Source organism: Heptranchias perlo, chromosome 5, assembly GCF_035084215.1.
Source record: "Heptranchias perlo isolate sHepPer1 chromosome 5, sHepPer1.hap1, whole genome shotgun sequence".
Lineage (NCBI taxonomy): Eukaryota > Metazoa > Chordata > Chondrichthyes > Hexanchiformes > Hexanchidae > Heptranchias > Heptranchias perlo.
This window is the reverse complement of record NC_090329.1, coordinates 103,619,510-103,644,466: the sequence shown is the minus strand read 5'-3', so window position 1 is coordinate 103,644,466 and position 24,957 is coordinate 103,619,510. Positions and strand designations below refer to the sequence as shown.

General features: G+C 42.5%; 1 protein-coding gene and 1 long non-coding RNA gene across 5 annotated transcripts in view; one reads left to right on the top strand and one right to left on the bottom strand.

Moving 5' to 3' along the window:
* Positions 1 to 24,957, bottom strand: part of LOC137321988 (uncharacterized) — a 228,285-nt gene that overhangs the window by 5,379 nt on the left and 197,949 nt on the right. The gene's annotated exons all lie outside the window — the stretch shown is intronic.
* sim1a (SIM bHLH transcription factor 1a) overlaps positions 1 to 24,957 on the top strand; it is a 58,686-nt gene that overhangs the window by 18,870 nt on the left and 14,859 nt on the right. For all 4 annotated transcript variants that reach the window (XM_067984946.1, XM_067984945.1, XM_067984947.1 and 1 more), the window contains 2 exons: positions 113 to 219; positions 755 to 902. In XM_067984946.1, the coding sequence (XP_067841047.1) occupies positions 113 to 219; positions 755 to 902 (255 nt within the window). The remainder of the gene's footprint in view (positions 1 to 112; positions 220 to 754; positions 903 to 24,957) is intronic.

Sequence of the window (24,957 nt, the reverse complement as noted above, 5' to 3'; positions counted from 1 at the left end):
AGTTAATTTTGTAATGCAGTCAAATATAGTGTACAAGGGGGCAAGCATTTAACAATGATTTAGCATGATCATTTATATCTGCTTATGCATGTCTTCTGTTTTTCTAATACAGGGTAGCTGAACTGACAGGTTATGAACCTCAGGATTTAATAGAAAAAACTCTTTATCATCACGTCCATGGGTGTGATACATTTCACTTGCGCTGTGCTCATCATTTGTGTAAGTATTTTTCTATGTGTGAGAGTATTAATTCATTTCTGATTAATATGTGAGCTCAAGGATTGCCTTGTTTGGCTATAGTTGTGAAACTTAAATCCATTTTTTCTTTTAGCATTGCCTTCAGTTGGGTATCTGAGGCACAGCAATTTTGCATATCGTAGAGGCAAAAATATGTTCTGCTAATGTGCTGGCAATGATGAGTGTCAAAAATGGTCAGTTCTTTGGAAGCTTAAAGAAAATTAGCCTCAGGGCAGAATAAAACAAATTGGGACCAAGTCATCTGGCCAAAATACCACAGTACTTTCCTTCAGGAATCAAAGCATGATCTTGATTGCTCAAGGGTGTAACTTGGGGGAATTCCATATATATTACAGGTCGCTTTTGCAATCTTCAGAGCAGCATTGTAGCATTAAAACAGGAGGTGTATTGTGTTACAACATTGTGAACTTATTATTTTTATAAACAGTGGAGAACAAGGAGGAAAATATTACACTACCAGGATGAAATATTGATAAGCTTTCTTTTCTGTACACAGTGCTTGTCAAAGGACAGGTAACAACAAAATATTACCGGTTCCTTGCAAAGCACGGAGGCTGGGTGTGGGTTCAGAGCTACGCAACAATAGTCCACAACAGCAGGTCCTCTAGGCCCCACTGCATTGTCAGTGTCAACTACGTCCTCACGTGAGTAGCCATTTACCTCCTCATTATTTGTTTAAACACAGGTGTCCTGGCAATGATGCAAGCACTGCCGTGAAGTCAAACTGCATCACCAGAACAAAATGTACTTTATAAAAGAACCTAAATTGGACCAATGCTACAGGATGTTGGCAGGATGTTCATATTTAGATCTTGTGCAGAGTTAAGCTACATTTTCTACAAGCAAACAAAAAATACAATGGTCTGAGTTGAGCTGTAATGACCTTATGGGTTGGGGAGGTTCTAGGACAGTTGTTAGTTATTGTGCTATTTGCAACCGTTATTTAGATCTCCAGAGATGCCTTGAAATTACTGCAAGTTAATCTATTGTTTTGAAATAATTAGCATATCTCCCAAGGCATTACTATATTTTATAATGACAGGAGCATTATGCCCAGTGATGCACAATGTATTCTTCTGCTGATAAAGTGCATTACTGTGTAAATTGATCTGTCCCTTTAAGGCCACAATGTCTAATTGCTATAAATAGACAGTTAATTTGAGGCAGATTTCTCTAAGACAGATCCTGAGGTAAGTTAGATAATGTTTGTTTCCCTGCAGACTGGCAGCAGCAGGAAATGACTGGCTTTCTTTGTAAAGATTGCTTTGCATAGGTAGCAAAGTGTGATGTCTTAAGTGTGTGGATGGATAAGTACAGTGAAGTCCATGAGGAGTGGTCTGTTTTTGTTCTGTTTTTGTGCCTACATCAGCTGTCAGTACCAGTGCTGATAGGTGTAAACAATTTTACAACACCAAGTTATAGTCCAGCAATTTTATTTTAAATTCACAAGCTTTCGGAGGCTACCTCCTTCGTCAGGTGAACGATGTGATCACATCGTTCACCTGACGAAGGAGGTAGCCTCCGAAAGCTTGTGAATTTAAAATAAAATTGCTGGACTATAACTTGGTGTTGTAAAATTGTTTACAATTGTCAACCCCAGTCCATCACCGGCATCTCCACATCAGTGCTGATAGGGAGTGCACTCTGTGTCATTGATGTGACTAACAATTATGATGCAGTCACTGCAGTTGTGTTGAAAAGTATGAGAAATCTTTTTCATATCACCGTATCTTCACTTCACCTGCCTCATTCAACCAATGACTTTAAAATCATGCAATATGCCAAAACAAGTGAATGCAAATAACTGATCGAAACACAAGGTTGTAAACACTTACAAAATCCAAGTTTGATGTCACCTAAGCATTACTTCCATGATTTATCCCATCTCTCCTCCTCATTTCAATGTTGATGGTGCTCTGCACTGTGTGCTCTGGCCTTGCATCTCAATGAAAAAAAATGCCACATGTTGATTGTGCAGAGAGAGTGTTGCAAAAGCAGCCTTCGTGCACGTAAGCTTTGTCGTGGGTATTCAAGGTGGGGTCTTTGACCCTAATGGGTCCGTAAGGGGATCCCAGAGGTCTTCAAGCCCATCAGTTTCTTTCCGCCTGTCATCAGATTTCTGTACCTTTCTGTGTATGTTGACTTACTAGTAAAGTACATTATTTCTGTTGCTATATACAAAATAAGAATATTTTCTGCACTTTCCCTTTGGTTGGTTGACACTGTCTTTTGGAGTTTAGTTCAGTAAGTGTTATCAGCATTTGCAAGTGGTCTCTCACATGAAAAAAGTTTGAAATCAGTGCCCTGAAAGAATATATTTGGCCGTTTGTGGTGAAGAGATTGATAGATGCTGAGTGCACAGTTACTGTGACACCAGTGCTTTTAATAATGATTAGAAATTTACATTTTGAAAAGGTCCTGTAGCCCCAGGAAAGTGTTAAAAAATGCTGCCGATCTCAACTCACTTTTTGCAAAGGCAGCATTAAGGAAGATTAATGGTGGCAAATTAATGCCTGACTCCCAAAGTCACAGTTATTATTTCATAAAATGAGTCAGCAATGGGTTTAATGTTCAGATTTAATTTGACCTCATTTGCATTATTAACAGTTTGTTTATATACCTAGGTTTTATGGCAGTGGGTGGGTATTTTGAAATATTTTATCCAATTCTAATCCTCTTATTACACAATAGTTGAAAAGGCAATTGGCAGACCTACCAGTGACTTTCTTAATCTGGTCAACAGAATGTGTGTGAAAATAGCCTGAGTTGATTGCCGTTTGATTTTTCCTTCCTCAAGGAAGCACCTCACTTCCATTCTGTTCTGATGATACATTTGAGATTGGAAACTCACCGAGTGACAAATCACAGACACAATACCATGTCCTACATCACTTTGTGGCACAGTGGCAGGTGATGCGTATGCAATTATTTTTTTCTCTCCAATTTTCTCCCCTGCTTGCTTCAAGGTCTGCAGTTCAGTCCCATGGTCACTTACTGCCCTTCAATAACTTGCTCGAGCGGCTATTCATAAGGTGTGAGCCTAGAGGGTGAGTATTGGCAGACTACATGACCATGGGTGGCATCAGTGCGGAGTCTGATCCTGTGCACATACGACAGCCACACATCAGCACTTTCCAGTAGGATTCTCTAGGTGGTGATTAGGGGTGGGGAACTGGAGCTGACTTTTCCTTCTCCGTAGCTCACAGGTACTGAGGTCAATTGAACTGCCCCCTACTGCTGCAGCAGCTAAAATCACCATTCTCAACGCAGACCAGAGAACAAACCAAGAAACAGAACAGCAGGGGAAAACATTTAAAATGATCAGTAGAGTCCAGGAGAAATATACCCACCAGAAAGTAAAAACAAACTAGCCAGTAATGACACACCATGGATGAATAAAGAAATAAGGGCAAAATTGATTCTGAAGAAAAAGGCATACATTAAGTACAACAAAGGAGAGGATGACAAATCAGAATTCGAAAAGGTTAGGAAAGAAGTCAAAAAAACAATTAGGAAAGCAGAGAGCAACTACAAAATTAAATTATCAAGGAATATAAAAACAAATAGTAAAGTATTCTACAGACACATAAATAACAAAAGAAAAATCAGGATAGGGATAGGGTCACTAAGGGATACACACAATAAACTCACAGGTAATGACAGTGAAATGACAGAAATATTAAATAATTACTTTGCCTCAGTATTTATCAGGGAGAGTAACATGGTGGGCATGACATTAGAAGAAGAGGTGCCGGAGGATTGGAGGACTGCTAACGTTGTACCGTTGTTTAAAAAGGGAGGAAGAGATAGACCGAGTAATTATAGGTCAGTCAGTCTAACTGCGGTAGTGGGCAAATTATTGGAATCAATTCTGAGGGACAGCATAAATCATCATTTAGAAAGGCATGGGTTAATCATGGACAGTCAGCATGGATTTGTTAAGGGATGGTCATGTCTGACTAACTTGATTGAATTTCTTGAGGAGGTAACAGGGAGAGTCGATGAGGGTCATGAATTTGATGTAGTGTACATGGATTTTAGCAAGGCTTTTGACAAGGTCCCATATGGCAGACTGGTCAAAAAAATAAAAGCCCATGGGATCCAAGGGGAAGTAGCTAGTTGGATCCAAAATTGGCTCAATGGCAAGAAGCAAAGGGTAACGGTTGATGGGTGTTTTTGTGACTGGAAGGCTGTTTCCAATGGGGTTCCATAAGGCTCAGTACTAGGTCCCCTGCTTTTTGTGGTATAAATGATTTGGACTTGAATGTGGGGGGCTTGATCAAGAAGTATGCACATGATACAAAAATTGGCTTTGTGGTTGATAGTGAGGAGGAAAGCTGTAGACTGCAGGAAGATATCAATGGACTGGTCAGATGGGCAGAAAAGTGGCAAATGGAATTCAATCCAGAGAAGTGTGAGGTAATGCAATTGGCGAGGTCAAACAAGGCAAAGGAGTAAATGGGAGGGTACTGAGAAGTGTAGAGGAAGTGAGGGACCTTGGAGTGCACATCCACAGGTCCCTGAAGGTAGCAGGACAGGTAGATGAGGTGGTTAAGAAGGCATACGGGATGCTTTCCTTTATTAGCTGAGGCATAGAATATAAGAGCAGGGAGGTTATGCTGGAACATTGGTTAGACCACGGCTTGAGTACTGTGTACAGTTCTGGTCACCACATTAGAGGAAGGATGTAATTGCACTAGAGAGGGTACAGAAGAGATTTACGATGATGTTGCCAGGGCTGGAGAATTTTAATTATGAGAAAAGATTGGATAGGCTGGGGCTCTTTTGTCTAGAAAAGAGAAGACTGAGGGGTGACCTGATAGAGGTCTTTAAGATTATGAAAGGGTTTGATAGGGTAGATGTAGAGAAGATGCTTCCACTTGCGGGGGAGACCAGAATTAGGGGCCATAAATATAAGACGGCCACTAATAAATCCAATAGGGAATTCAGGAGAAACTTCTTTACCCAGAGAGTGGTTAGAATGTGGAACTCGCTATCACAAGGAATAGTTGAGGCAACTAGCATAGATGCATTTAAGGGGAAGCTAGATAAATATGAGGAAGAAAAGAATAGAAGGATATGTTGACAGGGTTAGTTGAAGAATGGTGGGGCGAAGCTCGTGTAGTGCATAAACACAGGTATGGACCCATTGGACTGAATGGCCAGTTTCTGTGCTGTACATTCTGTGTAAGAACTTTAGTGGTCTGCAGGCTCAGTTCCACCATGAGCATGCATTTACCCATTGAGTTATCAGGAGAGGCAACTATATGGAATTGAAGACACCAGAACTTTCTTTTAGTACATTGATATCTTCACCAGTTATATTGTGTGGTTGGTGGTGGGGGGGGCGGGGGAGGGGGTTGGCGGGTGGCAAGGATGAAAAAGCATAGTGCCAAAGCTGAGGACACTTGTATCTCACTTGCATTGCTGTGCAGAAATAGCATTTTCTTACAGGCTCTGCACAGTGTAGAATATGCGATAACATTTCAATTAGTATATGGCACACTTTAATACATTCTGCACTGCACACAGGAGGAATGACCAACACAATAAGTTCCAAATTTAAATTAAAACTTGATTTTTTTTCTTTTTATGAAAATCGCTGCCTGGGATTTGTCTAGCACTTCTTGGTGGGAGGAAGTGGTTAGATTTTTAAAATTTGCATGTTTGAAAATGGTTCCCTTTCTGGCCTATTGTGTGAGGTAACAAATGATATTTTTCAATTTTGCTGGCTGCAAGCAGTGTTTGCTGTGGTACATTTACAACCTCGCATCAAATGGAAACCCAAGATTCTAGCGTGCTTGTGAATTTCATGGTTATTTAAGACTGCAGCTACTTTCTCAGACTGATATGTACAGGGTGCAACCCCTAGTGAGGAAGCCCATAGAGTTATACTGCCAGAAGTGCCTCAATGAGGATCATACACTGAACTCAGTGACAAAAGGCACTGCACATATTTGTACTGATGCATGTGCAGATCTCTTCCTTTCATATATGGCTCAGGATTAAAAAGAAAGAAAAATAACCATGAGAAAGTCCTCAAGTCCAACTAAGACATAGGGCTTTGCACTAGATGGGAGTTATACTGCACCTGATGTTAAAATGGAAGATCAGATCCCAATGAAGGCAGCATTTATTGCTCATCCGTTATTGTCCTGATAAGATGGTTGGGAGGGCCTTCCCCTTATGGTGATGGTAGTCCCACAATGAATAGGTAGGGAATTCTGGGATTTTAACGATGAAGGAACCGCAATCTATGCCCAAGTCAGGATAATGTGTAACTTGGGGTGATGGTATTCTCACAACAATGCTGCTCTTGTCCTTCTCGGTGGTAGAAGTCGCAGGGGAGATGCTGTCAAAGTAACTTTGGTGAGTTGCTGCAGATCGTACACAGTGCTGACATACTTCGCTGGTGAAGGAGGGGGTGGATGTTGAGTCCAGTAGCAGGGACACTGATCAAGGAAACTGCTCTGCTCTGGATGATCTTGAGCTTGTTGATTGTCGTTGCAACTGTACCTATCCAGGCAAGTGGTGAGTATTCCATCAGGCTTTGTGGGTCCTTGCTATGCCCAAATAGGATGCCATACTTCCATTCATTACAACAGTGACTGCACTGTAAAAGTACATTATTGGCTGTGAAGTGCTTTGGGATGTATTGAAGGTTGTGGAAGATACTATGTAAATGCTACTTCTTTCTTTCCATTCAGGCACCTCTTTAAAAAACTCTTTTTGCAAAGTTTGCCTTTAACAAATCCATGCTGGTTGTCCTTGATTAGCACATACATTTCTAAATGCTCACAAATTTTATCTCGAAGATGGATTCTAAGAGTTTACCCACAAATGATATCAGGCTAACTGGTCTATAGTTATGCCATTTTTCCTTCTTGAATGCAGGTGTTGCATCAGCTACTCTCCAGTCTTACTTCACAATTTGCATATTTAAGGAAGATTGAAAAATTGTAGCCAGAACCTCTGCCAGCTCCTCTCTGACTTCTTTCAACAGCACAAGGTGTACACCATCAATTCCTCTTCTACAATTATCCCTAACAATTGTTCCATATCCTTCTCTAGTACACCTACATTCTCACTTCCACCATCACTTGTAAAGAAAGAAAGCAAAATATTTATTTAATATCTCTGCCATACTTCATCCTTCATTCACAATTAGACTTTTTCCTTTATCCCCAAATGATCCTAGCATCTCTTTAACTAATTCTTTATTTTTATATGCTTATAAAAGCCCTTACTATTTATTTTTATGTTATCTGCTAGCCTTTTTTATACTCCCTTTTAGCCCTTCTAATCTTCCTTTAGACAACATTTTATATATTCCTCATGATTTTCCCTAGTATTGTTAGCTTCATGTTACAGCAGGACTTCCTTTTAAGTTTCAGTTTTGATTCTATTTATCCATGGAACTCTATTATTTCACCTTATGGGAATATATTTATTTTTTACTCTACGCATCTCATATTTGAAAATTCCTCATTGCTGATCCGTGAACACGTTTTCTAACTTTTCTGTCCAGCTAATTTTTGGCCAGATCTCTTCTTATCTCACTGAGCTTTGCCTTTTTCCAGTCCAGTACCCTTATCTTGACTCTTCATTATCCCGTTCTATTCTTATATTGGACCTAATTATGCTGTGCTTGCTATTTCCCAATTGTTTTCCTACTCTCATATCAGTTATTTGCTCCACTTTATTTCCCAGAACTAAATAAAACAAAGCTTCTTTCCTTGTTAGACTAGAACTATACTGATTTAGAAAGCCATCCTGGGTGCTTTCTAAAAATCGTTCCCCACTTTGAGCACAAGCATTAGCTTTATTCCAGTCTATCTTGGGATAGTTAAAATCTCCCAGTGTTATACATACCTTACATATCATTCTGAATATTCTGCATATCTCCCTTCTATCTGATCTCCATTGTTTGGTAGCTTATAATGCACACCAATAATTGTACCACTTCCCTTACTATTTGTTCATTCTATCTATGTGGATTCAATCTTAATATAACCCCTACGACATCCTTATATTCTAGCACAATGATAGAATCCTTTACTAACACTGCCATTCCATTTACCCTGCTGAAAATGTTATAACCATGAATATTAAGTTCGCAGTTCTATCCAAAGCTGTCACATTTCCATTATAGCTACAATGTCACATCCCTCCATTGTTATTGATGCTTCTAACTTTCCAATCTTGTTTTGAATGCTTTGTGCATTCACACACACCACTCAATCCTGACTCGATTTTTTGGCAAGCTACCCCTCATTTTTTTTCCCTGGTTTTCTTGTTTAAATTTTGGAAATCCCCTGACTCAGTGTTTATATCTTTCATTACCTCAAATCCTCTTTCTTTCCTTTTCTCCTCGAATGATATTTTCTCAAGCCAGTGGCATTGACTATAATTTTAATTTCAGTGCAGCGATACTATTGCAACCATCACTGGGTTCAAACTGCCAGTGTGATGACACTTGTTACATGATGAATCTGCATCATTCAGCTGCATCAAGAAACCTAACTGGCTTTCGTGGGGTTGATGTCTGGAATGGAATTGAACCAAACTTGTTTTCAGCAGGAAACAAGTTAAGGACTCAGCAGTGAAGCAATTAAAACAATTGTTGAATGTATGATAATCTCCATCAGAGATCTAAACATACACCGGTAATAGACAGTGACCTTGAGCTAATTTGACATTGAAATGATATGGTATTTAGTGGAAACAGTTTACAGTGAGTGTTTGTCAGTTCCACTAATTGCATATTGATATAGTTGTTTTTAAGATGTAAATCAGTTTTGTTTTATTCCGTATTGAGATGTCTAGGCTGGGAGTCTCTGTTTTCCTACACTTGCAGATTTTAGTGTTTTGTGGGAGAAACACTAACAACTACAGTGATGTCTGGGGGAGGGGAAAGGGAAGAATCCATCAGCTAAAGGCAACCTAGTAATGACCCTGAAACCCTTTTACTGTCCAAGTTAGAATGTTACTATACAAAATGGTTAACATGATACGGTCTGTACTTCTACAGAATAGTACATATTTTGTGAAAGAGAGAGAAGGAAAGCTGCAAAGAAAAATACTGCCTTGACCATTTAGCACCTATGGCTTTAACTTAATGAAGAGATATTTAGAAAGGACCAAGATCCTGAATGGGATGCTGAAATATAGGAAACAGAGCGTGGGAATAAACGAGTCATTTTCGGGTTGGCAGGTTGTAATTAGCGGGGTGCCGCAAGGATCAGTGCTTGGGTCTCAGCTGTTTACAATCTATATTAATGATTTAGATAAAGGGACCGAGTGTTATGTATCCAAGTTTGCTGACAATACAAAGCTAGGTGGGAACGTAAGTTGTGAGGAGGATGCAAAGAGGCTGCAAAGGGATATCGACAGGTTAAGTGATTGGGCAAGAAGGTGGCAGATGGAGTATAATGTGGGGAAATATGAAATTATCCACTTTGGTAGGAAGAATAGAAAAGCAGAGTATTTTTTAAAAGGTGAGATTCTAAGAAATGTTGATAGTCAGAGGGATTTGGGTGTCCTTGTACACGAATCACAGAAAGTTAATACGCAGGTACAGCAAGCAATTAGGAAGGCAAATGGCATGTTAGCCTTTATTGCTAGAGGTTGGAGTATAAGAGTAAGGAGGTCTTGCTGCAATTATGGTTCTGGTGAGACCTCACCTGGAGTACTGTGTACAGTTTTGGTCTCCTTACCTAAGGAAGGATATACTTGCCTTTAGAGGGGTTGCAGCGAAGGTTCGCTAGATTGATTGTTGGGATGAGAGGGTTGTCCTATGAGGAGAGGTTGTGTAGAATGGGCCTATATTCTCTGGAGTTTAGAAGAATGAGAGGTGATCTCATTGAAACGTATAAAATTCTTAGAGGGCTTGACAGGGTAGATGTTGCGAGGTTGTTTCCCCTAGCTGGAGATCTAGAACAAGGGGGCATAGTCTCAAGATAAGGGGTTGGCCATTTAGGATCGAGATGAGGAAAAATTTCTTCATTCAGAGGGTTGTGAATCTTTGGAATTCTCTATCCCAGAGGGCTGTAAATGCTTAGTCGTTGATTATATTCAAGACTGAGACCAATAGATAGGGAATCAAGGGATATGGGGATTGGGCGGGAAAGTAGAATTAAGGTGGAAGATCAGCCATGATCTTATTGAATGGCGGAGCAGGCTCAAGGGGCCATATGGCCTACTCCTGCTCCTTTTTTCTTATGTTTATATGTTTTCATATATATTATCGCTGGGAATTTCCTTGAGGATTCTTTCGATCAGCCTCTATAACTTCGGCACAAAACCCTGTTCAAATTTTCCCAAATGTAAACAAAAGTGCAGATTTCTGTTTACATATTTGACAGCTATACTGCATATCAGCAGTGATGAATTTTCATGGGATTTGAAAACAGGGAGGAGAACTTTAAAATTGAGGCACTGCCAGACTGACCGCAAATGTAGGACAGCGAACACAGGGGTGATGGGTGAATGGGACTTGGTGCGAGTTAAGATACGGGCAACTGAGTTTTGGATGAGCTTAAGTATAAGGAGGGTGCAACGTGGGAGGCCGGCCCTACAACCCTGCGAGATCTCTTTGCGACCCTCCAGTTTTGGCCTCCTGCGCTTCCCCGATTTTCATTGCACCACCATTGGTGGCCATGCCTTCAGCTGCTTAGGCCCTAAGCTTGGAATTCCCTCCCTAAACCTCTCCGCCTCTCTATTTCTCTCTCCTCCTTTAAGATGCTCCTTAAAATGTACCTCTTTGACCAAGTTTTTGGTCACCTGTCCTAATATCTCCTTATGCGGCTCGGTGTCAGATTTTTTTTGGTCATGCTCCTGTGATATATAATTAAGTTATTGTTGCTGTTGCTGTGCATGTATATGTGGAGGGAGTTGTTACAGCAATTGGAACCTGATATAGGCTTATGGGTAATTTTCTGAATTACCTTCTAAATTGTTGATTTTTCATGTGTTTATTATGTTCTGTATTTCATTTTTAGGGGTTAGTGGGGTGGATGAGGAAATGCTGTGTCTTGGGGAATCTCTGCTGGTATGTGTTTGGGGATTAAATTGGCTGATGGCTTGACATGGACAAAAGAGTTGATACCTTGATGATCACAACATAGACAACAGACTAGATGCAATGCATGATAGATGCAGGAAATGTTATTTATGAAGATATCCAGGAGTGTTCTGAGCCTCAGTGGTAATTCCTTACTATCTGTGTTTGGAAAATTAAATACCCATAGGTTTTTACTGCTACTGCCAGGTATTAAATCAGCTTACTGCTGACAATAGCATCAGGACTGGTTAGTGGCAGTGGAACTCACAGTTCCCTCTTTCACATCCCTGCCACCATCGTTGACAGTAGCCGACTTGTCTTCTGCTCATATAAGTCATTAATCTTCTTTAAACTGGACAGCCATGTGGTGAAGGATAGAATACTAGAGCCTGGTCTTTAGTTGCTTCCAAGCCTTTATTCACAGAGATTCCCTTTACACACACACACCACACCCTAGATAAGCTCTCCTATAAAAAGGATACAAGAGAGAGCCCAATTGACACACACCACCTGAATACAATTAACTCTAATTGATATAAATCACATGATACAATTAAGAATCTGACAGTGCACCTTTAACCACAGCAGTAACTCCTCCTCAGCCTTTTCTATTTGTCATTACTTCTGCCTCGTTGGTTTTGAGGGTGACGTCAAATTGGGGATCAGAATTGTGTCAGAAACTTATGCCTCAATTACCACTTGCCCAAACTCCTTTCACTTGGAACTCTAATAGCTGATGGGGGCGGTCCGATAATGTGACAGTGGGCTGAATGAAGAGGTTTGAGGTCTGCAACGTGTCCAAGGTCCCAAGTGCCTCCCAGTGGGCGGTGAGGCCATAGGGGGCTGGCTGCCTGTGCACACATGGTGTGCTCCGCTCATTAGGCCCCAGAGCTCACCGAACAGTGATCTGACTGCATGGCATGCATTTGGAACAGGTGCTGAAGTGGGAGGGGCAGCATTCCATTAAAATAATATTCAGACACTTTCTCTCCTTTATATAGTACCTTGGTGCCGCTTGTACCCACTTCGCATCATGCCTGGTGCCCCACTCTCTATGCCGGGATGTTGTCCAGCATGCAATAGCTGGTCCTTCATTGGCTGCTGGTGTCCCAACATTGTGGCCCTGGTATTCCTGGCACATCATGAGAGTGCCAGTAAATTATGCAAATGACTCGACCTTGCTCTATCCAAAGAGGTCAGCCCATTTGCACGCGGGCACACGTGGCATGGCGCTCACTGCATTATTGGTCCTGATGTGTTTGTGCTAGACACAGGGAGGGGGTGAAATACGTCTTGGTGAGCAGCGCAAAATGGGCAATAGTGCATCAGCATTTCGTTTTACACTCTGCCCAATTGCCTTTTCCATTGGAGCCACAGAAGGTATTCTCCAGAGCCACAAGAACGTTGCTATTCAATAAACAAAGTCTCAGATCTCAGCACAAATAAAGAAAACAACAGAAACATTAAAATCTATTTTACAACAATTTGATGTATTGTGTATAAAAAAGCAAACTGAACTTTTTAAATTTCAAGTTTCATTCCTTTGACAAAACATATTGACCCGGAAATTGCACTGAGCAGTGAATGAACCTCGCCCGCCGCCTGTTAGTTATTAACTCACCTACAAATTATTCGCGGGCTTCTGGGCACCAACTTGCTTCATTGGTGAGTTGCAAGAAGTGCAGCGATCTTTCCCGGGCTTCTGTCAACTGTGAGAGCGGGGAAAGGCTCTCTCTCCCCCCTCAACCAATCTGCTGGAAGCATCCTTGACAAGCCGCGCAGTCAGAACCAGGAAGTGAAAGCTACAACAGTGAATTTAAATGTAAAATCAGTTAGAGAAAGCGAAATGAAGAGAGGGTAAGATTAAAAGAAAGAGATAAGAGACAGAAAGAAAAAGTAAAAAAATTAAAATTTTCAATTACATTTTTTTTAAATGTCCAACAACAATTAATATTGCAAGGAATGAGATTCCATATTTTCAAGTGCCAGGGAGGTTGTTTGGCAGTCATTAATACTTACCACACCATTTAAAGTTAGTTTAGACTTGATATAACTCAGTGTACCTTTTTTCTGGCGAGATTAGTTAGTTTCCAGCTGGGCAGGAGAGCAGATTCATGCTGGTCCATTCATTCCAGCCGGCTAGATCTCTTTACCGTGAAGCTTTCAGGAAGCAGGGAATCAGGTAGTACAATTTCCGGATTTCCGCGATTGACTCTATTTCCATGGTTTTGGACTCTAAGGGAATCAAGGGATATGGGGGTCGGGCAGGAAAGTGGAGTTGAGGTTGAAGATCAGCCGTGATCTTATTGAATGTTACGGCAGGCTCGAGGTGCCATATGGCCTACTCCTGCTCCTATTTCTTATGTTCTTATGACTACGCATGCACGCTCTCCGTAACTTGCTCTTCCATTTTCCCTGAAATAATGGTGAGTGCTGTTCGGCTCTTTGTTATTTTACGAGCAATTTCTGGGCCATTATTTTATTACAGGGATAGTTACACTGAGTTAGTTTCCATTCTCAAGAAAACACTGCAGAGGTGGATCTGGGAATCTGGGCGCAAAGAGGCAGTAACTCACTTCATAGGGACCAGCAGAATGGATAACATTTAATGCTTGATGTTTAAGATTCTGCAGAGGAAATTAACTTGGATATAGGGTGGCTGTTCTCTAACCCTAAAACCCTTTAAACTGCACTCTGGTACAATGCTTTCTGCTTGTAACCTGAAGTCCGTATATCCATATATATATATGCAGATCTCCTGGGGCATCGCTAACATCGGATGAGGTGTATTTTAAGATTGTTTTGCATCTGTAACACTAACAAATGCAGTGTGACATCTGCATGCACTGATGTAGCATTTTTATCATATAATACATATATTTTTACCATTATATATATATATATATATTGTTTTTTCTTACACCAATGCCCAAGCAGCAAGTTGAAAATCTACACCGTTATCTCTTTCATAAGGTTACTGGATCTTGGCTCATTAAACATCACTACAGGATAGACTCCGTCGCGATATTTACAGTTCTAGGCTACCACGGCCTTTGTTACAATGAAATGGAGTGCATTGAGAATTTCTTTTTTGCTTTTTATTGGGTGCTATTAGTCCACTTGACATTTTGCACCACATAAATCCATTCTTAGATATTGCAGAGAGTTTACATTATGCGGAACTTTCACTAAAGTTACCCTTGGTAAGCTTTAAATATCTTACCATTTTCTCACAGTTTTAAGGCATGAAGTTTACTTTTAATCATCTAGTTTCTAAGGCAGGTGCTTTTCCTCTGGCATGATATAATTAATGTTATCTGAAGGCACAGTGGGGCTGCATTGCCCCCAGAGGATCTATTGGCTCAGCACCTAATAGCAAGTATTAATGATTTATTAAATCTTGTCACATGTAGGCTGCATAATAAATCTTTTAAATCTTTTATCAAATGGCGGAGCAGGCACGAGGGGCTGAATGGCCTACTCCTGTTCCTATGTTCCTATGTTCCTAGGTCCACTTACACTCACTCTAACTGACAGACGTTTTATAATTTTTATTTAAGTGGAAAAAAAAGTCCTAAGGATGCTGTATTCTCAACATAGTTGAAGTAAGGAATAGTAGCACATTTTTGATGCTCACCTCATAGGTTCTCAGGGCTGCAGGGGCTGCTTCTACCAAACCCTCAACATCGATCCAAAATGGCAAAGGTGGGTTAAGAACAATATAGTTACTCCTCTTTAAGTTAAAAAAGCAATTTTTTAAAAAGATACTTTGATTACAATTGTGTGTCATCAGTTGTAGAATTGCTTATATTGGCAGCTGCTACTAACAGCTGTAAATTCTTTTTTTTCCCTTCCTTTCTTATTTTATTACTTCCTTTCCTTTCCTCCTTGTCCTTCGTTATGGACAGAAGATCCTGCTAAGCCTCCGACCTTCCTACCTCAATTCCGGATCTGTGCTTCTGGAGCACAAAGTTCCGCACCAGGAGCCCAAATTCATGAAATCGACCCTTCTAAACCTGTTGGTTTTGTCTCCTTCCAGAGCAGCAGGACTGATAGACATGATAGTGAGCCTTTAGTGTCCATCATTGTCCCCTAGGCAGCTTTTGAAAACAGTGGTTGTGGAAGTGCTGTATGAGTGAGGTTCTGCTTGAAACTAATTGTACTTCTTAAAAACTGGTCGCGTATTCCAATATTTGTGATTATACTAGCAATTATGGAATGGCATCCTTTAACCGATCCATTTACAGTCCTCGAAGCATTTGGTTCCGGCAACTGAAATACAGTCAAACCAAATCTTAAAGGGGCACTGTCTTCGTTAAAAAGTAATGTTTGGTAAACTTGTGGAGGGAGAAGGGATATACTTCATTTTTGTCACAATTACATCACACAAAAAATGCAGTGATTTGAGTTTCTTCATCACATTGTGTGTTCGTAAATAAATGAAAAGAGGTTCTTTGGAAGATGATCATCCAATCTTAAACTGCCTGGGGAGCTGCAATGGTTTAAAAATTGGCCATTCATTTCTGGGAGTGGAGTCCAAATCCAGCCCAGATTGACAGCATGAATATCTACTCTATCTGACGTCTGTGAGACTATTATGTGAAATGATTTTGGTCTGTCTCATTCTCATCTCTAGTGAGTATAGGCCTGGGTGTCAGTTGTCGCTCAGTGGGTAGCACTCTCACCTCTGAAGTCAGAATGTTGTGGGTTCAAATCCCACTCCATGGAACTTGAGCATAAAACTTTGGATGACACTCTGGTGCAGTACTGAGGGTGTGTGCGCTGTTGGAGGTTCTGTCTTTCTGATGAAATGTTAAACTGAGGCCCTGTCTGGCCTCTAAGGTGGGTGTAAAAAATGCCATGTCACTATTCAAAGAAGAACAGGGGAGTTCTCCCTGATGTCCTGGCCAATATTTATTTCTCAACCAATGCCTAAAATTAGATTATCTGGTCATTTATTTCATTGCTGTTTGTGAGACCTTGCTAAGCACAAATTGGTTGCCACGTTTCCTGCATTACAACAGTCACTACACTTCAAAAGTACTTCACTGGCTGTAATGCACTTTGGGATGTCCTGCGGTTGCGAAAGGTGCTATATAAATGCAAATCTTTCTTTCTTTTAGAGCAGCTAGAATTACGACTGGCCCTGCTTCAGTACCAATTGGTATTAAATTGCCAGTCTCACTCAGAGAAGCCACAGGGTGGCTGATGTGGGCACACTAATGCAGTGGTGGTGCTCTTCTGAGGTTGGGGCTCAAGTACATTGTTGGGGTAGAGTAAAAAAGGCTTTACTTTGCACCTAACTTGACTTGGAAGTGCTTGATGCTGACACAGTGCCTGAAAAGGAATGTATTTCTTAACCAACACTAATATCCCTCATCTTGAGCACAACGTTCATTGAAAAAAAATCACATTGTTTTATTGCTTTATCAGATTTGCACACACTCATCACCAGGGGAAGTGGTTCAGGTTCAAACTGTTCCTGGCAGTGATGTGTTGGGTTCCATTACTGAGAGCACTACATCCACTGCAGTACCTTGTACAAGTCAGGCTGTCTTAGAACAATGGGGTTAAATATCCAATCAGTCAAGAATTGGAAATTATAAAGCTGAAAATACATGTTTAGTCAAGCACTGGTGTAATAGTAGCTTAAAAAGATTGGGGCCAAATAAATGTAAATAATGTGCATGCCATCGAAATGGGATGTTCAAGAAAAACAAATGAACTACACAGGAGAGGTAAGGGAACTGTTAATTATTAACTGCTCACACACACTTTGAAAGACTCAAACACAGGATGCTACTCCCAGTTTCTTTTATTTTGGTTATTGACTAGTTTAGTTTAACAAATCCTTTTGTGATTTAATCACAGCTCTGCAAAATTATCTTATCTATTTTCCGACAGTAGACTGGCATTAATGGTGTTTTGGGAATGATTACATGTAAATAAAGTTCCTCAGCCTGGCTGTTACCTCTCATACGGTGCAGGGAGCAAATATGACTGCTTGTTATGAGAGAGTCATTATCTTCGCGTGCTCTGAGGGCTCGACTTTTCCTTTTCTGAATATCAGTGCGCTTCTGGCATCAGCATTGCTTAAACAGTACTTGCACCAGAATTTGGTATGTTATTACCGAATAAAGAAAGAAAGAACTTGCATTTATATAGCGGCATTCATGACCTCAGGACGTCCTAAAGTGCTTTACAGCCAATGGAGTACTTATTAAGCGTAGTCACTGTTGTAATGTAGGAAACACACTAAGACACCAGGCAGTTCAAGCAAATTGTACAAATGATATACTATAGCGTGCCTTTCTCTGATAATAGAAGCCAGTGTTGTTACTTTCAGTGGTGTGCCACAGTTGACCCACAATGACTACTTAAAAGATTCAATTTTTAAAAATTCATTCAGGGATGTGGGCGTCGCTGGCAAGGCCAGCATTTATTGCCCATCCCTAGTTGCCCTTGAGAAGGTGGTGGTGAGCTGCCTTCTTGAACCACTGCAGTCCCTGTGGTGAAGATTCTCCCACAGTGCTGTTAGGTAGGGAGTTCCAGGATTTTGACCCAGCAACTATGAAGGAACGGCGATATATTTCCAAGTCAGCATGGTGTGTGACTTGGAGGGGAACGTGCAGGTGGTGGTGTTCCCATGTGCCTGCTGCCCTTGTCTTTTTAGGTGGTAGAGGTCGTGGGTTTGGGAGGTGCTATCGAAGAAGCCTTGGCGAGTTGCTGCAGTTCATCTTGTAGATGGTACACACTGCAGCCAGGATGTGCCGGTGGTGGAGGGAGTGAATGTTTAAGGTGGTGGATGGGGTGCCAATCAAGCAGGCTGCTTTGTCCTGGATGGTGTCGAGCTTCTTGAGTGTTGGAGCTGCAGTCATCCAGACAAGTGGAGAGTATTCCATCACACTCCTGACTTGTGCCTTGTAGATGGTGGAAAGGCTTTGGGGAGTCAGGAGGTGATTCACTCACCATGGAGTACCCAGCCTCTGACCTGCTCTTGTAGCCACAGTATTTATGTGGCTGGTCCAGTTAAGTTTCTGGTCAGTGGTAACCCCCAGAATGTTGATGATTGGGGATTCGGCGATGGTAATGCCATTGAATGTCAAGGGGATGCAATTAGACACTCTCTTGTTGGAGATGGTCATTGCCTGGCACTTGTCTGGCGCAAATTTTACTTGCCACTTATCAGCCCAAGCCTGGATGTTGTTCGGGTCTTGTTGTATGTGGGCACGGACTGCTTCATTATCTGAGGGGTTGCGAATGGAACTGTACACTGTGCAATCACCAGCGAACATCCCCATTTCTAATTGTTATGATGGAGGGAAGGTCATTGATGAAGCAGCTGAAGATGGTTGGGCCTAAGACACTGCCCTGTGGAACTCCTGCAGTGATGTCCTGGAGCTGAGATGATTGGCCTCTAACAACCAATACCATCTTCCTTTGTGCTAGGTATGACTCCAACCATTGGAGAATTTTCCCCTGATTCCCATTGACTTCAACTTTACTAGGACTCCTTGATGCCACACTCGATCAAATGCTGCCTTGATGTCAAGGGCAGTCACCCTCACCTCACCTCTGGAATTCAGCTCTTTTGTCCTTGTTTGGACCAAGGCTGTAATGAGTTCTGGAGCCGAGTGGTCCTGGCGGAACCCAAACTGAGCATCAGTGAACAGGTTATTGGTGAGTAAGTGCTGCTTGATAGCTTTGTGGACGACACCGTCCATCACTTTGCTGATGATTGAGAGTAGACAGATTGGGCGGTAATTGGCCAGCTTGGATTTGTCCTGCATTTTATGGACAGGACATACCTGGGCAATTTTTCACATTGTCGGGTAGATGCCAGTGTTGTAGCTGTACTGGAACAGCTTGTCTAGAAGTGCGGCTAGTTCTCGAGCACTGGTCTTCAGCACTGCAGCCGGGATGTTTTTAGGGCCCATAGCCTTTGTTGTATTCAGTGCATTCAGCCGTTTCTTGATATCACATGGAGCGAATCGAATTGGCTGAAGGGCTTCTATAATGGCTGGGATCTTGGGAGGAGACCGAGGTGGATCATCCTCTGGGCACTTCTAGCTGACGGTGGTTGCAAACACTTCAGCCTTGTCTTTTGCACTCACGTGCTAGGCTCTACCATCATTGAGGATGAGGATATTCACGGAGCCTCCTCCTCCCATTAGTTGTTTAATTGTCCACCACCATTCACGACTGGATGTGGCAGGACTGCAGAACTTTGATCTGATCCATTGGTTGTGGAATCACTTAGCTCTGTCTATAGCATGTTGCTTCCGCTGTTTAGCATGCATGTCGTTCTGTGTTGTAGCTTCACCAGGATGGCACCTCATTTTTAGGTACGCCTGGTGCTGCTCCTAGCATGCTCTTCTGCACTCCTCAGTGAACCAGGATAGATTTCTTGGCTTGATGGTAATGGTAGAGTGAGGAATATGCCAGGCCATGAGATTACAGATTGTGCTGGAATACAATTCTGCTGCTGCTGGTGGCCCACAGCGCCTCATGGATGCCCAGTTTTGAACTGCTAGATTTGTTCTGAATCTATCCCATTTAGCACGGTGGTAGTGCCACACAACACGATGGACAGTGTCCTCAGTGTGAAGACGGGACTTTGTTTCCACAAAGACTGTGTGGTGGTCACTCCTACCAATATTGTCATGGACAGATGCATTTGCGACAGGTAGTTAGGTGAAGACGAGGTCAAGTAAGTTTTTCCCTCGTGTTGGTTCGCTCACCGCTTGCCTTAGGTCCAGTCTGGCAGCCAAGTCCTTCAGGATTTGGCCAGCTTGGTCAGTAGTGGTGCTACCGAGCCACTCTTGGTGATGGACATTGAAGTCCCCCACCCAGAGTACATTCTGTGCCCTTGCTACTCTTAGTGCTTCCTCCAAGTGGTGCTCAACATGGAGGAGGACTGATTCATCAGCTGAGGGAGGACGGTAGGTGGTAATCAGCAGGAGGCTTCCTTGCCCATGTTTGACCTGATGCCATGAGATTTCATGGGGTCCGGAGTCAATGTTGAGGACTCCCAGATCCACTCCCTCCTGACTGTACACCACTGTGCCGCCACCTCTGGTGGGTCTGTCCTGCCGGTGGGACAGGACATACCTAGGGAGGGTGACGGAGGAGTCTTGGACGTTGGCTGAAAGGTATGATTCTGTGAGTATGGCTATGTCAAGCTGTTGCTCGACTAGTCTGTGGGAGAGCTCTCCCAATTTTGGCACAAGTCTCCAGATGTTAGTGAGGAGGACTTTGCAGGGTCAACTGGGCTTGGTTTGCCTTTGCCTTTGTCGTGTCCGGTGCCTAGTGGTCCGATGCTGGGTGGTCCGTCCAGTTTTATTCTTTTTATGACTTTTTGTAGTGAGATTGTAGAACTGCATTTTATACTTTATTTATGTAATAGTTCCATAAGTTACTTTTAGAATATTTAATTTTTTTGTTTCTGTGTCTTTTTTGCGTTATTTATGACTAAATTACATATAAGAGCCGGAGTAGGCTGGCTGAAATCAACAGGAGAAAGTTAGGTGTCATTCCTGTATTATTTTTAATTTTTAATTTGTTTTAAATTTGAAGTAGGTGTCTTGTCCCCTGAGCCTCATGAAAATTTAATTTCATAACTCAAATAATATTCAAATTTTTTTCCTGTTCTTTCCAGTTAAAAATCAAAAGGAGGAATTTTAACTCCCCATGGCTCGCAGTCGCCGGGTGAGACGAGAGATAAAATTGAGCAGCGCTATTTGCTGTTCTGTTCGCGCTCCGCCACAGGTTTAATCCTGCCGTTCTTGAAGGCAGCAGAGCTGGCCGCCCGATACATTAATTTACGTTAATGGCCGGGGCGGGGAGGGAGGGGGGGCATCCTATGATGTACATAGGACCCTGATGACATATTAAGATGACTGTGCGTGGCAACTGGCTCACTAAAACCTGTCGGAGAAGAAGCAGAGACCCTAAAAGTTTAATACTTTTTGTGGGGCCCAGAGGAGCACCAGGAGTGCTCCTCTGGGCCCCACAAAGAAAGTCTGGACCTTTGCTTCCCCAGGCTCTCTCCTTCCCCCCTTTCCCACCCACAAGACCTGTTGAAATCCGACTTCTGGAAAAAAAAATTGCTAGCTTCCCATCCGCGAGTTAAAATTCCCCTTAAACTGTTCAAAACAGTGCAAGCTGATATTATCGTCAGGGGAACTGGCTGGGAGGAATTATAGGGGGTGAATTTCCTCAGGGGTTCACCCGATTGGCTGCTGCAACTTTGGTGAAATCCCTGTTTATGAGCGTAAATGGAGTTTCAGTCAATCTTCTGCCGATCAGGAGAATCCCCGAGGAAATTCTGGGTATGGGGCTAGTGTTGTTGTGGTGCGACGGGTCCCAATTTGATGTGGAACTCATATCATAGAATCATACAATCATAGAAAATTTACGGCACAGAAGGAGGCCATTTGGCCCATCGTGTCCGCGCCGGCCGGAAATGAGCCACCCAGCCTAATCCCACTTTCCAGCACTTGGTCCATAGCCTTGTAGGTTGCAGCACTTCAGGTGCACATCCAGGTACTTTTTAAATGAGTTGAGGTTTCTGCCTCTATCACCCTTTCAGGCAGTGAGTTCGAGACCCCACCACCCTCTGGGTGAAAAAACTTTTCCTCAGCTCCCCTCTAATCCTTCCACCAATCACTTTAAATCTATGCCCCCTGGTTATTGACCTCTCTGCTAAGGGAAATAGGTTCTACTTATCCATTCTATCTAGGCCCCTCATAATTTTGTACATCTCAATTAAATCTCCCCTCAGCCTCCTCTGTTCCAAAGAGAACAACCCCAGCCTATCCAGTCTTTCCTCATAGCTAAAATTCTCCAGTTCTGGCAACATCCTCGTAAATCTCCTCTGTACCCTCTCTAGTGCATTTACATCCTTCCTGTAATGTGGTGACCAGAACTGTACGCAGTACTCCAGCTGTGGCCTAACCAGTGTTTTATACAGTTCTAGCATAACCTCCTTGTTCTTATATTCTATGCCTCAGCAAATAAAGGAAAGCATCGCGTATGCCTTCTTAACCTCCTTATCTACCTGTCCTGCTACCTTCAGGGATCTGTGGACATGCACTTCAAGGTCCCTCACTCCCTCAGTATCCTCCCATTTATTGTGTACTCCCTTGCCTTGTTTGCCCTCCCCAAATGCATTACCTCACACTTCTCCGGATTGAATTCCATTTGCCACTTTTCTGCCCACCTGACCAGTCCATTGATATCTTCCGGCAGTCTACAGCTTTCCTCCTCACTATCAACCACACGGCCAATTTTTGTATCATCTGCAAACTTCTTAATCGTGTCCCCTACATTTAAGTTCAAAACATTAATATATATCACAAAAAGCAAGAGACCTAGTACTGAGCCCAGCGGAACCCTACTGGAAACAGCCTTCCAGTCACAAAAACGCCCTCGACCATTACCCTTTGCTTCCTGCCAATGACCCAATTTTGGATCCAACTTGCCACTCTCCCTTGGATCCCATGGGCTTGTACTTTTTTGACCAGTCTGCCAGGTCTCTACCTCATTTAAGGTAAGATTGAAATCCTGACTGGGGGAAAGGAGGGGGAGAGCGGTGCTTCTTCTGCCTACCCTCCTGAGTCCTGAAGGCAGTTTGGGGGCATGTAGGCTACTACAGGCGTTCCACTCAACTGACTCCGATATATCCTCTTGTGGATCTTAAGTGGAGCCTAAAGTGAAGGAGGCAATCTAGCAATCGATCTCAGAAGGATCGATGGCCATTTTCAAGGCTCCACTTTTTCTCTTGACTTGAGGCATTAAAATTTATTCTAGCATTGTCTTTAGCCTGATTTATGCCTTGAGTACCCCTCTCAGAACAGCACATCGTCCCTCTGAGTTTCCAGCGACAGCGTGTGCCTACAGGCACAAGGAACTTGTCCCAAAAAATTGAAATGACCTTGTCCTAGGGCTTGAGGATGGGGTGATATGTAAGGTAAAGAAATTGGTGGAAGTCCTGCCCTGCTGCCTTACCGCCCCCTCAGTTGGGTCCACGGAAATTCTAGCCAAATGTCATATCTCTGAGAACAAATATTTTGCTGTTCTGCGGTGTGGTTTCTTGAACCTATTTTGAGTAGATTCAAACTCTACATGCGACAGAAGGCTTTAGTCATGGTGGATAACCTTTCCCCTTAGATTGGATTTGTCCCCTAATAAAATTGTCTAAGTTCTGCTCAAATAAAAATGAAGTGGAGACATAGGACTGGGAAAATTCGATTACAGCCCAGATTTAAGCATGAATTTCCTACTTTTTTTTTATTCGTTCATGGGATGTGGGCGTCGCTGGCAAGGCCGGCATTTATTGCCCATCCCTAATTGCCCTTGAGAAGGTGGTGGTGAGCTGCCTTCTTGAACCGCTGCAGTCTGTGTGGTGACGGTTCTCCCACAGTGCTGTTAGGAAGGGAGTTCCAGGATTTTGACCCAGCGACGATGAAGGAACGGCGATATATTTCCAAGTCGGGATGGTGTGTGACTTGGAGGGGAACGTACAGGTGGTGTTGTTCCCATGTGCCTGCTGCTCTTGTCCTTCTAGGTGGTAGAGGTCGCGGGTTTGGGAGGTGCTGTCGAAGAAGCCTTGGCGAGTTGCTGCAGTGCATCCTGTGGATGGTACACACTGCAGCCACAGTGCGCCGGTGGTGAAGGGGGTGAATGTTTAGGGTGGTGGATGGGGTGCCAATCAAGCGGGCTGCTTTATCTTGGATGGTGTCGAGCTTCTTGAGTGTTGTTGGAGCTGCACTCTTGACCAGTGGAAAATGGCTAGAGATTTTGACAACACCTGGAAGATTCAACTCCTATCCACATATCTATATATTGCATTTGGGCGCACTTCCTGCTAAGATTTCCCATCACAAATGACTACGTCCACATTGAGAATGGGAACTATAAATGTCACGCTGTAATTACACTCTCCCACCAGTAGTGGTGTCTTCTCTCAACCTGTACTGCAATGAAACTCTGATATTCTGACTAACTTTATGGCTGGAAAAATTCCTCAAAGCTGTTCCTGCTCTGCTGGTGTTCCTTCGCTGGAAGGGTAGCGGAAACCCCATTTACTCGGGTAAACGGGATTTCTGCTGCACATCCGACAAGGTAACGCCAGTGGAGCGGGAGCAGCTCTGAGTAATTTCCCGGCCTATTTCTGTGCTTCCCAAATTGCAGTACATTTGCTGTTTAACTGTAAGTCATAATATAAAATCAAAATATTATAAAAATTAGGACAGAATGTATGACGATAAAATGGCGTCTGAATTACATGTGCACACCCTGGTCCAATTACTGACAGCCTGCTTCACCTGACGACTACACTTGTTCGATTCCCCACACACAAGGCCACGGGAGATCAACTAATATATATAAATATTGTTTTCATGAAAGCTGTTTATAGTCACTCCTTTTCACTGGGCAATGTGATCTTAGAGCTGTAATAATGGAGAGTGTTGTAAGTCATAAATCATAATATTTACTTTGGTGTCCCCCAAATTCATGGTTATTGGTGAGACAAGCTTGTTGGACCATTGATCCTTGGGCTAGTTAAACCTACACTATTCTGCTTTGAGACTTTGTAACTGTGGCAGGTGCACGGGTCTGGTATTAAAATGATT